We start from the raw sequence: 16,648 nt of genomic DNA, 5'->3' as shown, positions 1-16,648 counted from the left end.
AAGGGGAGACCTTGAAGTTGCTCATCAGTGGTTGGAACCTGGACAGTAGAGTAAGCAAGTAAACAAGTCACCTTGTTCACAACCTTCCTCACTATGGTAAGAGTGCATTCCTCTGTGTGTGTGTGTGTGTGTGTGTGTGTGTGTGTGTGTGTGTGTGTGTTTGTGTGTATCTATCTATCTATCTATCTATCTATCTATCCTCCCCCATCCCCCTGGAATGTGGCCCTAGCCATGTTGTGTTTGTGTGGTATGTATGACAGAGCATTCATTTTTATAGATGACTGGCTGATACACCCGGCATTGCCTGGATCTCGGAAGAGTGCCCCAGCCAGATTGTATTTGTATGAGAGAGAGAGACAATGACAGAGTATCCATTTTTATAGAAGATGAGTCAAAATTTGGTGGCTGCATACAAGCACAAGGAGCAAAAGCAAACATTCCTGTGTTAATATACTCAGGAATTAACATGTTTTATTTTTGTTTTAAAATAGCACCCATGGGTGTGTGCGAGCAGGACCTATGGTAGGTGGGGAGAGAGGTTCACCTTTCCCCTCCATGCTGCAGATCTCTCCTGACAAAAAACGCCTTCCTTCAATCCATTATTCCACATCGGACACACACACACCCTGCAAACTTAGGAGGGAAGCTGCCATTGGTACCAATATTTTTTTTTTGAAACAAAGAAGAACAAAAGAAACTAAGTTATTGTGTGTGTGTTTTAATAGCCAAAAATGCTAATGATGAGCAATATGGGGAGGGCAGTGAGGAAGAGGTGTTGCACCTCTTCTTTGGTTAGAGGACTAATGTCAATAATATAGAAAATAAAATAAATGGCTAACCTGGGGTCAACAGTTAATTTCTGTTTTGAATTCATAATACTAACCTGGGGGCAATAAAGTATGTGGCTGCCTAACAAAGTCCATTTTTGCAGCTTGAAAATCCTACTTCTTATTCCATTAGCCATAATGTTTGCAAATCTAAAGAGGCAAGAGAGGATGTACACAAAATAAAGTCTGGATGAAAGGGGTGTATGGCTTTTTTCACCCAATACGCAGTATGGAGTACTTGAACCTACCCTGGTCAAATGTATGGTTAGCTTGATAACACAGTTCAGGAAGAATTAAGGCATAGGGTGCTTTGTTTTCAGTGGGGTGAGTGGCATTTGCAGACTTTGTCTTTCCACAGCCTCAACAAGACCGTAATCCACTATGGGTTGGATCCATGGTAATCCTTCCATGAATGGAGGGGCCCTTTCCACCCACAGAAGGTCTCTGGAGTATTTTCACTTTGGAAAATGGGTGGAGGGAGGTGATCTTTGTTGATTCCCTCCTCCTTCAGCAGTCCCCATCCCCCCTCCAGTTATGCTCTAGGGGGTTGGGTGATGCTCTGGAACAGTGGGGGAGGTGATGCTGGAGGCTGCAAAGGGAGTGGGGAAATTGGGAAAGATTGCCTAACCCCCTTTCCACCAGTGGGAGTATTCTGGGTGGAACTCTGCTCAGGCAATGCTCCTGTGAGTGGAAAACAATTTAGATCCAAGCCGAGGTTTCCACATGCACCCTCACCTCACCCCACATTTCAAAGGTATTTCAAGTCTGCTACAATGCTATCATTTGAATACAAATGGACCCAGAGCATTCAAATATAGGCAATTTCTTCTTGGGCATAGAAAATTGGCAGGCAAAAGTGGCCTCAAATGGGTGCGTGGTGGTGGTAGGGTAAAGTCCACAAGTTGAGGCCCATTGTGGATGGTGATGAACAAATGACTGCTCAAATGATGGGGAGAAAGGTATGGGTGACCTTAATGGGTGACCACAAGCTCTAATTCTTGACTCCTTCCAATGTTAGTTTAATCATGATCCCCTGTACTCTTCTAAAAGTATTAGCTAAGGAGGGGGACCATTAAAGGTAAGAAAGCCATTCCCCCTTTGGCTCCTCTATAATGTGAGCTGTGGAATAAACTACTATTACTACTATTTCAGCAAAAATGGTGGGAGGTAGCTGTCAAACACATAGCAGGGGACCACGCATGGTGGGCGGACTGTGTTCGACTTGTTACATTAGGAGTTGTTCAGACCTGAGGCCCAGGTACATGGAGTGCTATCTCAGCCTAAGAGCCAGTCTACAAAAATGTACAGGCTGTAGATTGGTTCTGTGTACTCTGTCTCTAAGGCCGCATCTGTACTGTGCCTATAACTTATCCCCTTTTCAGTTGGTGCTGGAGGAAAGGACTCCTCTGTCAAGATGAAAGATGGGCTTTGTGTCTGTTTGTACACAAGTTCCTTCTTCTGCTGGTCACCCTGGACTGTGGCAGAAACATATGCTGCCATTTTGCGTCTGAAATCACACTGAGAATTAAGCAAGTGGAGCCATATACAGCTAGTCTGTTCTAAAGTTTGAGATGGGAGTGAAGGAGGTATAGGCTCACGGGCAGTTGTTATGGAATTAAACAGCCATGACAATGAATCAGTACAGGCCCTAAGCAAACCAAGCTAGTTTCCCATCATAGGAGCAGCCTTACAACCCCACAAGAATTACCCAGAAATAAAATCTTTCATTTTTGAACCTTTCTTCAGTATTTTCCTATAGTGCTTTCCTGTGAGATTCTGGTTGCTCTTTCTTTCTTTCCTTTTTTTAAAAAAACTTAGGAACATCCTTCAAAAACAAACTTATATATGCACAGTCACAAACTTGTGCACGTTAAGAAAAACAAGATATCTGAACTACAACAAAGTAGTTTTTGTGCCAGTTTCTGTTTCACGCATCTCGACACTTGTTTTGTTGCCACTTAAAATCCACTTTTTGGTATCACATCAGTGCAGGACGGATTGGCATGTCTATGAGGAAGCTTTCCATGGGTACCTGCTATTTTTGCCAAATGTCAAGGTTTGACATTTGATGTTATTATCTGCTATCAGTTAATCACTCATCCTGAGATTTTTTTTTGTTTCTCCTGATCTGATATTGAACCGAGCTGTGCTGCTAATCAAATAAACAGCCACAGATCTGGCATTCAGTTCTTCTTGGGGGCAAACAGCAATATTTCAATTAGTCCCCTTGTTCTCGCCTGTGCAATCTCCATATCCTGGTGGTTTTTGATGTAGTGTCTGATTGATTCCCTTGGGAAGGAGAGAATGACTAAGTGTGTCTCAGTGGGGCTGCTCTTGCTCTCAGATGAAATATTCTTTCCGGCTCTCATCCATGGCGTCTTGAAGGGTAGGGTCATTTTTCAAAGCGGCATCTGCGCTTTCGGCAAATTCAGTTCCCTTTGCTTCATTGGTGTGGTAGGTGCCCTTGTGCCGGTACATGTATCTCAGCATCACCACCAAAAGGCAAATCAAGACAAAAGCCACTGCAGCAATGACACCTATGGGGAGGAAGAAACATTTGCATTTCTCTCTTCATTAACAATTTCAAATAGCCTATATATATATATATATATATATATATATATATATATTTACATAGATGGGTGCTTTCTCTTGGATCCTTCAAAGAGAAAGCAGAGCACATCAGAAAGGGGCTTTGACATTTGTGATGATAGAGCCTGGGTTGGGAGAAATGAGACATACAAAACAAAAACAAGAAAAGAAGACGGAAATACTCATATCCTCTATCTTAAAATTCTGGTGGACTTGTAGGTAAATAAGTCAGGCATAACTGTTTAAGAGATTCCGATTCTGTCAATCCGGAAGTGCTGAGGGAACACTTCCGGCTCCCTTAGCTTTCAGTAATAAATGGGGCTCTAAGCTCCTCTTGGTGCTGGCTGCAGATCTGGGTCTAGATTATTGGATTTTATGCTACTTGATTCCTGTTCCATCCCTGCCACAGGCTTGTCCATTGCTTATGAAGGGGGCAGACAGAAGTAAGATGCTGCGATGGGAGAGAACAGGCCCCAATTGGAAGGATGGGATAGTTGTGGCTATTCCCAGCCCTCTGGCCCAGTGGCAGTCACCACTAAAGGCATGGACACCCCTTTCCCTCTGAGATGCTGGTCAGGGCTTTTACAACTGTCTACCCCACCAGTCTGACTATAAACTGAAATCCAGCACTTTCATTGGACTCTCTCTTTGTTGTGTGGTTTTGGATCTGAACTTGGACAGTTAGACTTTTGAGCCTGGCTTAGTATAAGACTAGAAGTACAGGCATATTTGGCTGTCAATCTGTCTGTCTGCCTGGGATCTTGAAAAAAGCTCACAATTGTTATGGAATGGGTGTGGAAAACCATTTTACCTGTACAAAATACACTTTAATCTAAAGCATTAACAAACTTCAGAGCTTTAAGATTTTGATCCCAGAAACCAGTTATTGGCATGAAAAAGAAAATTGCCCCTGTAAAGATGCTGCATCTGCCATAATAACGTGATTCCAAGAGGGGATTCATCCATTTTTAAGGACCACAATGGATTCCCAAAACACAATAGGCTTTAATGCTCTTTAGATGTTGTACAGTATTAATAAGCCTCAGGGACCCGGCACAATTCAATTTTGCTCCTAGTAACTTGTAGGAAGCTGAAATTAAAGTTACGGGAGATGGAACCAAAGGGAAACACAGCAGTGCTTCACTAATTTGCACTAATGACAGGGAATCCACCTGGTGAATTGCTGAAATTAGCAAGTGTAGTATGGAAGCAAGCAAACACAATAGTCATTTCAGAAAGGGGCCCAATTAATGCATCTTCATATTGAAGTTGCTTCTTTTGGGAAGAAGAGTAATTTAAGTGAACAACTTGAATTAGTACGACAACGTGCCAGTGGGACTGTGACTAAATTACTGTAGCAAGTATCTGTCATGGTAGATCTCATCAGTGAAGAATTTCAGTAACACCAGTTCATAATCTAAGCCCTGTTTGTGCCATGGCCCTTCTTTTCACTGCTTGTGGGGAGAGGAGGGTTGGTGGGGTGGGGTGGGGTGGAGTGGGGAAACAGCCCTCACATTACAAGCCTTTGGATGAAATTGCTCTGGAGTCTCATAAGATCAGAGCTGTGACCCTGAGCTCTCATGGGCTTCATGATGAGAGGTGTGAATGGCCCCATCTTGCCTGATAATCAGGCCAGCAGAAGAATCAGCCACTCATGGCCATATCTTTGGGGATGAAGTCCATTCAGTGGGGCCAGGGAGAAGATCAACTCTGATTAGCCATTATGCTGGGACATTTCTCAGTTTTCCCTGGCTGTGCTATAGCTCAGTGTAGAGTCACTGTGGCTGCTTAGGGCCACACTAAGCAGGAAAGGAATTGGATCCCCCCAAAAGAGGACACCAATTTGCTTAGAGTGCATGGCTCATCTATTGGTGTCCTCCTCTTTAATCCTTTTCACTTCCACCTTTGGTATTGTTTTTAATAGTCTAATAACAAAAATTTCATCTTCCATGTCCATATAAGGTTTATCTCGATGATCCTTTAGGAGCTTGGCGGAAGCTATGATTATCAAAGAGCTATGATTTTCTGGACATAGTGAATAGCCGTAGCCTTTAGCACTTTGATCATGGTCTCCAGACAGAGAAGTCCAGACCTTGTAATGCAGCATTTCTCAAACTTTATTAATTAGGCCCTCTTCTAAACTTAAAAGATGCTGATGCTGATTAAAAATGTTTCTTGCCAGCTTCCATGAAGCAGATACATAATTTAAAAGAGTGTGTACATCACTGAATATTAAAGACTGTTCCAGTACAAAATTTATCTGTGTAACAACCTACCCCCCAAAGAAGCAACTACTGAACACTGCCAAAACATATGTTTAAAAGAAGCATGAGCTGCATTGCACCACCAGCAATTACCTCAATTAGACAATCCCTGATTAAAGAAATGTTTGTGTCCATAGACACGAAACAAATGTTTTGGCTGAATAAGATACAGCCAAAGATCCATAGATGTGACAGATCAACACAAAGGCGACACTCCACTGATTTGGCATTTTGTAGTTGTGCCCAAGCAGTTTCTCAAATTCCCAAACATACTCATGGGACCAAAGTGTTTTGGGACCCCTGCCTCATGCAATTCTAATTGAGTGAGAGATAAAACAACTAAGTAAGGCAATTAACAGAACCGTATTGTATTCTTCCATTGATTTTTACCTACAGAAAGATCACCAGGTACAGAATGCTCATTCTTCTGCTGGTCTATCAGACCTGTTTTATTTCTTCAATAAGTTTTATGAACTACAGCCCTTCTTCTAGGAAGATAGTATTCTTACCTCCAATGACTGCAATATCAGCTCCTGTTGGAGAACTTCCAATATTTGCAGCTAGAAATAGAATATACAAAATCTAATTAGACAGGAGATCTCATGTGATAAATAACCACAGCTACTGCACTGAATGGAGCAATTGTGTGTTTTTAACCCTTCTTTACCTGTCCTTCCCTTGAAGCTAGGCAATGTGAAGGATCTGAACTGCAAAAAGCAGCCATAAAACTGCCTAATTAAAACATAAACATCTGACAAGAGTATGTTATACACATTCAATAATAAAAAAGCAAGCTTAAGTAGTAGCTGTGCAATGCCATTTTTAAAAATAAAATATTATTAACATTTTCTAGCAACATCTCTGTGTGAACATTCACAGGAACATAATTCATATGAACATAGGAAGCTGCTGCTTACAAGACCTTTGGTCCATGTAGCCCAGTATAATCAGAACTGACTGGCAGTGGCTTTCCAGGGTTTCAAGAGGAGTTTTCCCAGCCCTACCTGGAGTTGCTGGGAATTGGACCGTCTGCATGCAAAGCAGGTGCTCTACCACTGAGCTATGGGCCATCCACCCAACCCTCTCCCTTTCCCCTCCAAACAGGAAATCCATTAAAGGAACTTGTGCCCTTTAATCTGAATGGCAGAAGAAACATTAAGGCCATAGCTAGACCTAAGGTTTATCCCTGGATCATCCAGGGGTCAAACCTGTTCATCTAGGGCCACAGCTAGACCTAAGGTTTATCCTGGGATCATCCAGGGTTCGCCCCTGCCTGAGCACTGGATCCCCTGTGTGTCACCTAGATGAACAGGTTTGACCCCTGGATGATCCAGGGATAAACCTTAGGTCTAGCTATGGCTTAGGTGACACACAGGGGATCCAGTGCTCAGGCAGGGGCGAACCCTGGATGATCCCAGGATAAACCTTAGGTCTAGCTGTGGCCTAGGAGAGACCTTGAGTTGGTGACCTTGCTCTAGCAACAGCAAAATTACTCATAGCAGATGTCCTGTTAGGGGTGGGAGTGGGGAAATTAGAGAATTCCTGGGGTTGCTACAATCAAGATCAGAGAGGTATGGAGTCTAGTCATGATAGTGAGAGAAAAAATTAAAGGTATTTCAGTAGCAAGTGTCCTCTGGTTAATGTTTTTCTTTTTTGAATTTTGCATTCCATTCCCTTTTTTATTTGCACAACAAGATGCATCGTGTACAAGTCCCTCCATGTACAGTAAAAGAAGGCATTGATCTGGTGAATCTCCTGTGGGTAGCAGGGATACACCTGTTGGACACCCCCCCCCCACACACACACACACTGATGTGCCTGTTGGCCATGCTTCCCAGGGCCCGTGCATTTTGAATTAATGGGAAAGAGAATCACATGTATATAATTGCACCTATGTAGGGCTAATTGGCCAGGGTTCCCATTTGGGTGGAGGATCTGGATGCACAGAGAGCCTTCTCCTCTGTAATGAAGCTTCAACCAACATGTCGTCATTTAGGGTTACCAACAGCAGGCACAGTTCTGCCTCCCCCTGCCCCCCCATATTTGTTTTAACACCCTGAAGATATAGCCCAAGGCATGTTTAATGGGACCTATTCCCAAGTAAGTGCACACAGGAATGCAGCAGTGGTTACTTGCCTGAAAAAAAAAAAAAACATATACTAGAAAATGGATCATTGATTGTCTTCTAATGACCTGCTCTCATATCCCCTTCCCCATTCAATAATTTCATTCATATATCAGCCGAAATGTACTGTGTTGGCATGATGAAATGGGCACCCTGAAATGGGGTGCAGGATTTTAAGGATGCCAAAGTGTTTCAGTGGGCAAAACAGTTTTGAACTGTCCCCCCTCCCACCCTCTTTTGCTGCCACCTCTTCCTTGAGGCATCTGCTCTCTCCTCCTGCAGCTGCGGCTGACTCTCAAGTAAACAGTTCCAGGATCAGGCTGCTGCATGCTTGCAGTTCCCGGTTGCCAGCTGCCACAATTATTCTCTGGAGCACTACTGCTATGTTGACATCAGGGTAGTGATGTTTCAGAGGAGGATAACGGCTGCAAAGAGCTCTTTTGCTGCCAGCAGAAGGGATGGCTGGGTACCACAAAGGCCATTTTGCTGCTGCTGCTGCAGCAGCAACAGCTGCCTTGAGTGGTTTTTTCTGCTGCTGCTACCACCTCGAGGGGCTCTTTATCTGGTGCAGTAAGACCAAATTTGTGTCACAAAGCAACCCACTTTCCTTTCAAATTTTACAGTCCTTTAAGAAAAGCATAGGAAATGGCTTGACATTTGAGGAGATATTTTTCTGAGGATTTGTGCTGAGTGGGGTGAAAGGGAGGAGGCTTCTCTTTCTTTCTGCCAGCATGGAAGCCAAAGGAGTGGGTAGAGACAATGGAGCAACGGACTTGTCCCCTAGCAGCCAGCTGCATTTTCATGGTGGCTGAGGAGGAAGAGAACTGGCTTCTTCCCCATCCATGGTCAGAAACTAGATGGCTGGCTGGCTGTGTGGATGGATGGGGAAATGGTGTGTGGCTGGGTGTGTGTGCATGTACATTCTAATGTGGGTTTCCGCAAATGGATAGATGGGGTGTGTGTGAATGTGAAGGAATGGATGAGGGGTGTGGGGAAATGGATGTTGTGCAGGGTGATCATATGAAAAGGAGGACAAATCTCCTGTATCTTTAACAGTTGTACTGAAAAGGGAATTTCAGCAGGTGTCATTTGTTTACATGTAGCACCTGGTGAAATTCCCTATTCATCTCAACAGTTAAAGCTGCAGGAGCTATGCTAGCATGACCAGATACAAAAGAGGGCAGGGCTCCTGCAGCTTTGACAGTTGTGATGAACGGAATTTCACCAGGTGCTGCATGCATACAAATGACACCTGCTGAAATTCAGTTTTCTATATAATTGTTAAAGATACAGGAGCCCTGTCACCCTAATGTTGTGTATCTGCTTGTGTATGGGAGTGGGGCTGGATGGATGGGTGGTCTGGATGGATGGGTGGAAGAGGAAATTTTGTACCCCTGCAAACCCTGGGGTTAATCCAACTGTGCAGATATCTCCTCTCTTGTCTCAATGTGGCATGAACAGGGGAGGACTGAACAGAAATGGAATTATTTTAATTTACGACATTAAACTGCATTACAGTGAAATTTAATTCAGGTGCATCAGCAACTAGCTTTGCTTGACATTACGTAAATCTTTTCGGGATGTACGGATTTTGTTAAATTTGTTCCGTCTGTGTTTTGCAGATTGTCAGGTGTCTTTTGTTCTGTCATCGGCTTATTGACCAAATCAGGGTGGTTTTTTTAGGGATGTACGAGAATTTAGTTCCACTTGCACTAATGTGCATCAGTGCTAAATCACATATGTGGGAATTTGTGGCATCCCCACCTCCAAAAAGTGAAAAAACCGTCTGCGTGACTTGGAAAAAGCCTGGTCTTCTGTGGAATTCCCAGGCTGGATTTATCAAAATCCAAACTCATTTGAATCTGTTGCAGATTCCTCTGATGTTCCTAGTGGTCATGGCAACAGGGGGGCTGTCTATATGCAGGGAAAGCCCTGCGGTGGTTGTGAATGTGGACTGTGTCGGTTAGACAACGCAATTGCAGGTTAGCAGCCATGGTGGGGCTTCCTTGTGATGCTGCACTTGGAACAAGTTGGGGCTTTCCCCCTACTTTCCCCAAAGGTATCAAAGTCAACTTGGGGCTTCCACCATGTAACATCGCTCCAGAGCTAATCTGGGGTCAACCCAGGGGTGGAGCCTGGTGCAAGGCAACCGGTGATTGGTCACCTTCCACCAGGAAGAGGGCATGGGTGTTTCTAGGACCTGGATGGCCAGTCAGAACCCCCATGCTCCCACCTCGGCATCAGGATTATCTGCTGCCACCCTGTGAGAGGGAAAGCACAGAGTTGAAGAGGGAGGCAGTGCCAACCAGGCACCATAAAAGACAGCCCCCCAGTGAGTGAGGGAAACCAGGGTTTTGGAATTGGGGTTCTAAATCATGCAGGGGGACTACAGAGGTAGAAACGGTTCCCTGCTGCAGATGCTATCCCTTCAACGCATGGAGGGCTGATGGAGAACAAGCAATGACGTTGCAGGTGTGTGTGTGTGTGTGTGTGTGTGTGTGTGTATGTGCGTGTACAATAGACAATTGAATTGTGTGGAGGTGAACTTCCGAATAGGGCCTAGATGTTAGGGAGAAGTGCTCTAGTCATAGCCTTTCTTGGTGACTTTCCCAATTTCTATGAGCAGGGACTTTTGTTCTCATTGAAATGGAGAAGTGTTCAAACATGTGGGATTCCACCTACAGTCTGAAATGGGACAGCCTGGCCCCAGACACAGATGTGCCACCTCAGTAAGAACAACCCTATCTCAAAGTGAAAGAATGATTTTACTACCATCAGTTGCAACCACAATGTTTTACTACAATCGGCTGCAGCAGCAGCTAAGATGTGTATATAGGTCATCCGTTGCAAGCAGGTGCAATGTTTGTGAAGGAGCACATTTCCCCTCCCCCTCCATTTTACAGAAGGGGAGAATTTGGCTCCCAGAACCCCAATTACATTCTCTACTGGATTATAATAATGCCAGAGTAGATAACTTTGCAATTTAAAAGCATATGAAAAACCCAACTATGGCCTTTTAAGAATTGGTGATAAGGAATTGGTTTGAGAGAGTTATGAGAAGCTGAAAAAGTAGGCATGAAATTGCAGCCTTAATTATAGCCTTCGCTGAAAAAAAAAATCCCACCAGGCTAATGAAAAGCAAAACCACTTTGCAAGGGAAAAAAGGGAATTTTTTTTTAGACAATCCCTCTTTCTTTCCCATCATCTGATAGGACACTTAATGCATCAGTAAATGGAGATACTCTTATTTCCCTTGTTTCTTTCCCCTTCTTTTCTTCTAATAAGCTCCAATGGCTACAGTTTAGATTCCATTTACCCGAGAGAAGTTGTATAAGGGTGCAATCTCATGCATGTTTAGACAGAAAAAAGCCTTATAACTCCCAGCATTCTCCAGCAGTCATAGGCCTTGTTTACTGTCTAAACATGCGCACACGATGGCACCCTAAATATAACTGGGGTCCATGCCACACCACATAGGTTGGGGTTTGTAGCCAGAGATAGTCAGCCCAACTCTGATTGAAGCTTCTTGAACCCGATACAGTCAAGTGTTCCATTTCATTACTGCTGCTTAGGAAAGCATGAAATGTTTTTCGGTTTTCTGATGCTGGAGTCACTGCTTTATGCGCAAAATTAATCTCCCTTCTTGGATAATGGTTTCTCTCATTTGTTCTGCCACAGTCTCGGTATTTATAAATACTTGCTTCAGTTAGAGAACCTTGATGCTTTTTATGCATGCCTCCTTTGCTGAGAACATATTACATCATGGGGGTTGGAGTCTTAGAGCACAATCCGAACTTTCCGTCTTACAACTCTGACATTTCTAAAGTTCCTACTGGCAGACGGCATTTGCAGCTCTTCATCCATTGCTGTTTTTTTTAAACTATTGGGAGGGAACTCATTTAGGCCAGATCTACACCAAGCAGGATATAACACTTTGAAAGCAGTTTGAAAACGGTATATGGAATGTGCCATGGGCCCCCACAGTTGTCAATACCATTATAAACCACTATAAAGCAGTAGTGTAGATCCGGCCTATGACTACTCCTGGGCTGGTATAAAAGTTTCCCCATGTTGCGGTTTGTGATTGGGGGCTGAGAAGGGTTTAGATTCTTCAGATCCAGAGTCACCGCTGCTACATCCACACCACTCCTCCGATCCTCCCCCTTACCACCTCTCCAGTCTCAGAGAGGTGTGGGCTGTGGGTGTTTCCATGGGAGAAGGGAAGAGGGATCTGAGATTGGATCTCTTCTTCCAAGATCAGAGATCTTATCTCCCACCTTAGAGGGGAATTTCTGTTCTATCCTACGGCTTCTGGGATGCTGTCCAGGGACCGTATGATTGTCCTGTCCAGGAGGTACTGTATATGCAGACAGTATATATAGTCATACAGCTTGAGGCCTAAACATGCATACTTGGAAGTAAGCACTGAACACAGTAGAACTTTCTTCTGAGCATCACACGTAGGATTGCATTGCGTGACTACAAAGACAATTATGCGGCATGCTTGTCATATTGCATGACACTATTAATTATTTTTGCAACAAGTCTCTCCACAGTTGGTCTACCAAGAGTTTTTGCTTCTTTCTCTCCCTGCCAAGGCCTCAACAAAAAACTTTTCTCCAAAGCTATTTGCATTTCAAGGGAAGCCCCCACTAGTGCCAAACCGGAGTGTGTCCAGAGGAGGATGACCAGGATGGTGAAACATGTGAAAATCAAAGAACTTTTGAAAGACATGGGTAAGTTTGGCCTGGAAAACAGAAGATAAAGGGGAGATAGAGGTGAAAAGCTGACACTTAGGGGGAGCCTCCCCCAGCCATTGATTGCAGGATTGTATCACAGTCATCACTAAAAGGACACATGATATTCATCTGCTTCCGCAGTGATCTCAGTTCCACCTGTCATTTATATTGGAATATCCCTGACTGCTTTTGTTGCATTTTTTCCCGGCTCTCTCACTTCCATTCTGACGTCCACGTGTGGTGTGCCTCCCCTTTGCAATGCCATTGCTGTCTGTTGGAAGTTGAGGGCTCAGTAAACAGCCAATCTCCTGTTAGGGGTGGGCCCATGGGTATCGGCATGTTCATTGCCAGGTGTCTTTTGTTTTTTTAATACCACAATATTCTGCGCAGGAGTGCATATTTAATGGAGTGGTCCGCATCTGCACTCGTGCGCATGCCTCATGAGTCATTTAAAAAAACACCTCTGCCCCATGGGCAAGTGTGCACCATGAGTGGCAATGGCGGAAGTGGGGAACAATCGGAAGCATCCCTCTACTGGAGCAAAAGGGCTTCTGGTGTAGATTGGCCCTTAGAGATGGTTCAGATTTCATGAATGTGTGTATATATATTAGGGCTGTGCACGGACCCCCCCCCCGCTCTGCTCCGCACCCGATCCGCAAATTGAGGATTGGGCCCGCTCTGCCCTGCATCGATCCGCCTAGGGTCCGCTCCGCCCCGCTGCGGAGCTCCGGCTCCGAATTGGAGCTCCGCAGTGGTGGGGGTGGCTCCAGGTAAGGCCCCCCTCCTCCCCCCTTACCTGCATCCGTTGCGGTCCGGCAGCTGCTTCAACTGAGCCCGAGGACTCAAACAGGAAGACCAGGCCGCAGTTGCAGCCTGGTGCTGGAATGCGATGGACTCAGGTAAGACCCTGCCCCCCTACCTGGCTCTGCCACCAGCACTGAACGGATTGTGGTGGCGGCGTCGGCGCCAGGTATGGCCCCCTCCCCCCCTTACCTGCGTCCGTCGCATTCCGGCAGTGGCTTCACTTGAGGCCGAGGACTCAAACAGGAAGACCAGGCCGCAGCCTTGTCTTCCGGTTTGAATCCTTGGGCTCAGTTGAAGCCGCTGCCAGAACGCGACAGACTCAGGTAAGACCCTTCCTCCCTGCCCCCTTACCTGGCTCTGCTGCCACCGCCACACGGGGCAGCGGCAGGGCCAGGTAACCCCCCCTTGAGCACACCACTTACCTGGTCCGTTGCGGCCCATCGCCAGCTTCACTTCAGCCTGCAGCTCAACCCGAAACTGTAGGCCCCACTTGGGGCCTACACTTCCGGGTTGAGCCGAGAGCTCAAGTGAAGCCGGCAACGGGCCGCGACGGACCAGGTAAGACCCCCTCCCCCCTGCCCCTTACCTGGATCTGCCGCCATCGCCGCACGTGTGGCAACAGTGCCAGGTAAAGCCCCCTTACCTTTTTTTCAGAGCTCTGGATCAAGGCGAAGGATCCGCCTTCATCTCGGTCCGCTCCGTGACGCTCCGCTGCCCCCCGATCTTCTTCGCCTCTGCCTTAAGGGGAGGTGAAGCACCCTGATCCGCTTCTCCGACCCGAAGAGAAGCGGAGCACCGCCCTAATTAATATATATATATATATATATATATATATATATATATATATATATATATATATGTGCATGTTTATGCTGCTCTTCAGTTGAGTATTTCTAGAGTGGCTTACAAAGATTCCTAAAACTGTTCCTGCCCTCAGGATTACCATCTAGAAGACACAACACACAATAACAACAGAATGGGAGGGAGGAGGGGAAGTAATAACGTTCGTATAGGTATTTTTTCAGGCAGGGAATGGTGAAGGAGCTGCTCCTTCTCTGGCTCATATATGGGGCCGGGTTGGTCTTCTCCTTGCAAGGTTGTTCTTCCTGGGAGGCAGGGGATGGAGCCTCCTAGTGCCCCTTGGCCTTCCTTTGCTGGAAGTATCTAAGCGGAGACTGGATAGCCATCTGTCACGGATGCATTCTGCATAGCAGATCCTGCACTGAGCAGGGGGTTAGACTAGATGACCTCACCAGTACAGTTTATGCTTCTATGCAAAAAGCAGCTGCAGATAGGCCTTCTTTTTTTTTTTTTTACTGGAAGTGTTACAGGGGGAGAAAGAGCTAAACCCCCTCACCTCTCCTCACAGCTGAGGGCTGCTATTTATACAGCAAAGACAAAATCAAAAGCATTCACGCCACTAATGTCCTATCTTGTTTGGGCCACTGATTATGTTGTGCATGCGTTAGAGAGCATGTGTGCCAGTCCACTGCCTCACCTTGCAAGCTCAGCTGCCAGAAGTGCGACCCAGGCCCTAGTATGCTCAGGGTCTAAGGTCTGACAGCATAAGCTCTCTTTGCAATGACACCATCAATGTAAATGAGACAACAGAAGGGGAAAAACACCAAGGCCATGGCAACCACTAATCTAGGCTGTGTCTTGGCAGCGGTGCCTCAGCGCATCCCTCCCTGGTTGAGTGCTTTCCAGCTCCCAGCATATATCTAAGAGGCACTGTACCTCCCTGGTTCCCCCGCTTTACCCTGGACCATTTTGAAAAAGACAACCATCTCAAATCAGGAGTGCTCTACCTCTCTCATGCCTTTCTGGCTTCAGGGGAGAAGTGAGCTGTGTGTGTGTGTGTGTGTGTGATTATACTTGGTGAAAGGGTTGCTTTCTCCCTCCCCGGAAGATGCACGGAGGCAGGGAGGCATCCCAGCGGCCATTTGCCTCTCTGGCCCACCCCCTGTCCCTGTTCAGCCAATGTGACCAATCAGGGGTCAGCATCGGCTGCGGCATGCTTCTGACACAGCTCCAGAGCAAGGCGGCAGATGGCAGATGCCATCGTCACCTCATTCCAAGTGAAAAAAGCGTGGGTAAGTCCCCAACTTTTTTTTAATTTGGAGCTTCAGGGGAAAGTCCTGGGATGGCTCCACAATGGCTGCTGCATCATATAAATGACCTAGAGCCACTGCAGATCCATCCCGGGCCTTCCCCCTCATCAAGACAAGCCCCTAGTCTTACTATACGGATTTAATTCTCAAACTAGAGGCCAGGCAGTGGTAAAGTGTCTTTCACTTCAGCCTATTACTTTTTTAATGCACACCTAAGATGTTTTAAGTGTACACTTAAAAATATAAATTTGTGAATATGATAAACATGTGTATCATGCATGTACACTCATTGGGAAGCCATAATTGGCTGCCAGTTTCCATTACGTTTACATTCAGTGGCAAACCCAGGTTTGCCTCTGCATAGGGTGCGAGATGGCCTAAAGGCAGATGAATTTAAGGAGAAAACCTGCAAAACCTCCATTTGCTATTAGAACTATTCAATTCAAATGCACATGGCTTTGGAGAGTTAAATCTTTACTCATTATCTATTTAAATACTGGCTGCTAACTCTGGTGCCCCACTGGAGTTGGCATCCACGTTTTCTGAAGGGGTCATCAGAGCAAATTCATCAATCTGACACTCTCTCTGCTGAAAAACCTACTGCTGTCTTCCATGAGATGGTGAAACTCATCAACGCGGCTCTTTGAAAATTAAGGAACAGTTTCTCATCTGTCAATCTGGACAGGAGACAGAATAATTTGGCTTCCATTTATATGCTAAATTATTACAAGGATAATAATGGTGGGTTGGGGAAAGAAAAGTAACAACCACACTCATCATTTAGGTGACTGTAAATGGATTGTCTTCCAAAGGTGAGGTTAAAGGAAAAGGTGCAGATAAACACATCAATTGCTTCAAAATCCAAACACTTATGGCCCAGTGTTCATCACTCTGCAACTAATGGCCATTCAGAGGGATCTGGAATGGCATTCAGATGCAAATATTTAATTGCATCCATACCAAAAAAAATGTTAGACTCTGGATGTTTGCTAATCCCCCCCCTCCCCCAGAAACAACATAGTTAAATTGTGGAGTGTTTGATGAATTAAATTCATTATGTTAATAGGCTCCATATAATCTGAGCAGCCCACCTTTGGCTTTAAAATATACAGTGAAGCTGGCTGGGTTTATTCCTGCAGCCTACAGGCACTTCTGAAAATAAAAGAGGAGATTAATTGACCTAGGG

General features: G+C 45.3%; 1 protein-coding gene across 1 annotated transcript in view; it reads right to left on the bottom strand.

The window, feature by feature from the left end:
• Positions 1 to 363: 363 nt before the first annotated feature.
• GYPC (glycophorin C (Gerbich blood group)) overlaps positions 364 to 16,648 on the bottom strand; it is a 40,480-nt gene continuing 24,195 nt past the window's right edge. Inside the window, exons 2-3 of the mRNA XM_063116700.1 lie at positions 6,193 to 6,243; positions 364 to 3,364 (exon numbers count right to left, since the gene is read on the bottom strand). Coding sequence (XP_062972770.1) covers positions 3,168 to 3,364; positions 6,193 to 6,243 — 248 coding nt within the window. The 3' untranslated portion in view covers positions 364 to 3,167. The remainder of the gene's footprint in view (positions 3,365 to 6,192; positions 6,244 to 16,648) is intronic.

The sequence above is a fragment of the Elgaria multicarinata genome, chromosome 2 (genome assembly GCF_023053635.1).
Source record: "Elgaria multicarinata webbii isolate HBS135686 ecotype San Diego chromosome 2, rElgMul1.1.pri, whole genome shotgun sequence".
Taxonomy (NCBI): domain Eukaryota; kingdom Metazoa; phylum Chordata; class Lepidosauria; order Squamata; family Anguidae; genus Elgaria; species Elgaria multicarinata.
The sequence above is the reverse complement of the archived record's forward strand: the minus strand, read 5'-3'. Positions and strand labels throughout refer to the sequence as shown.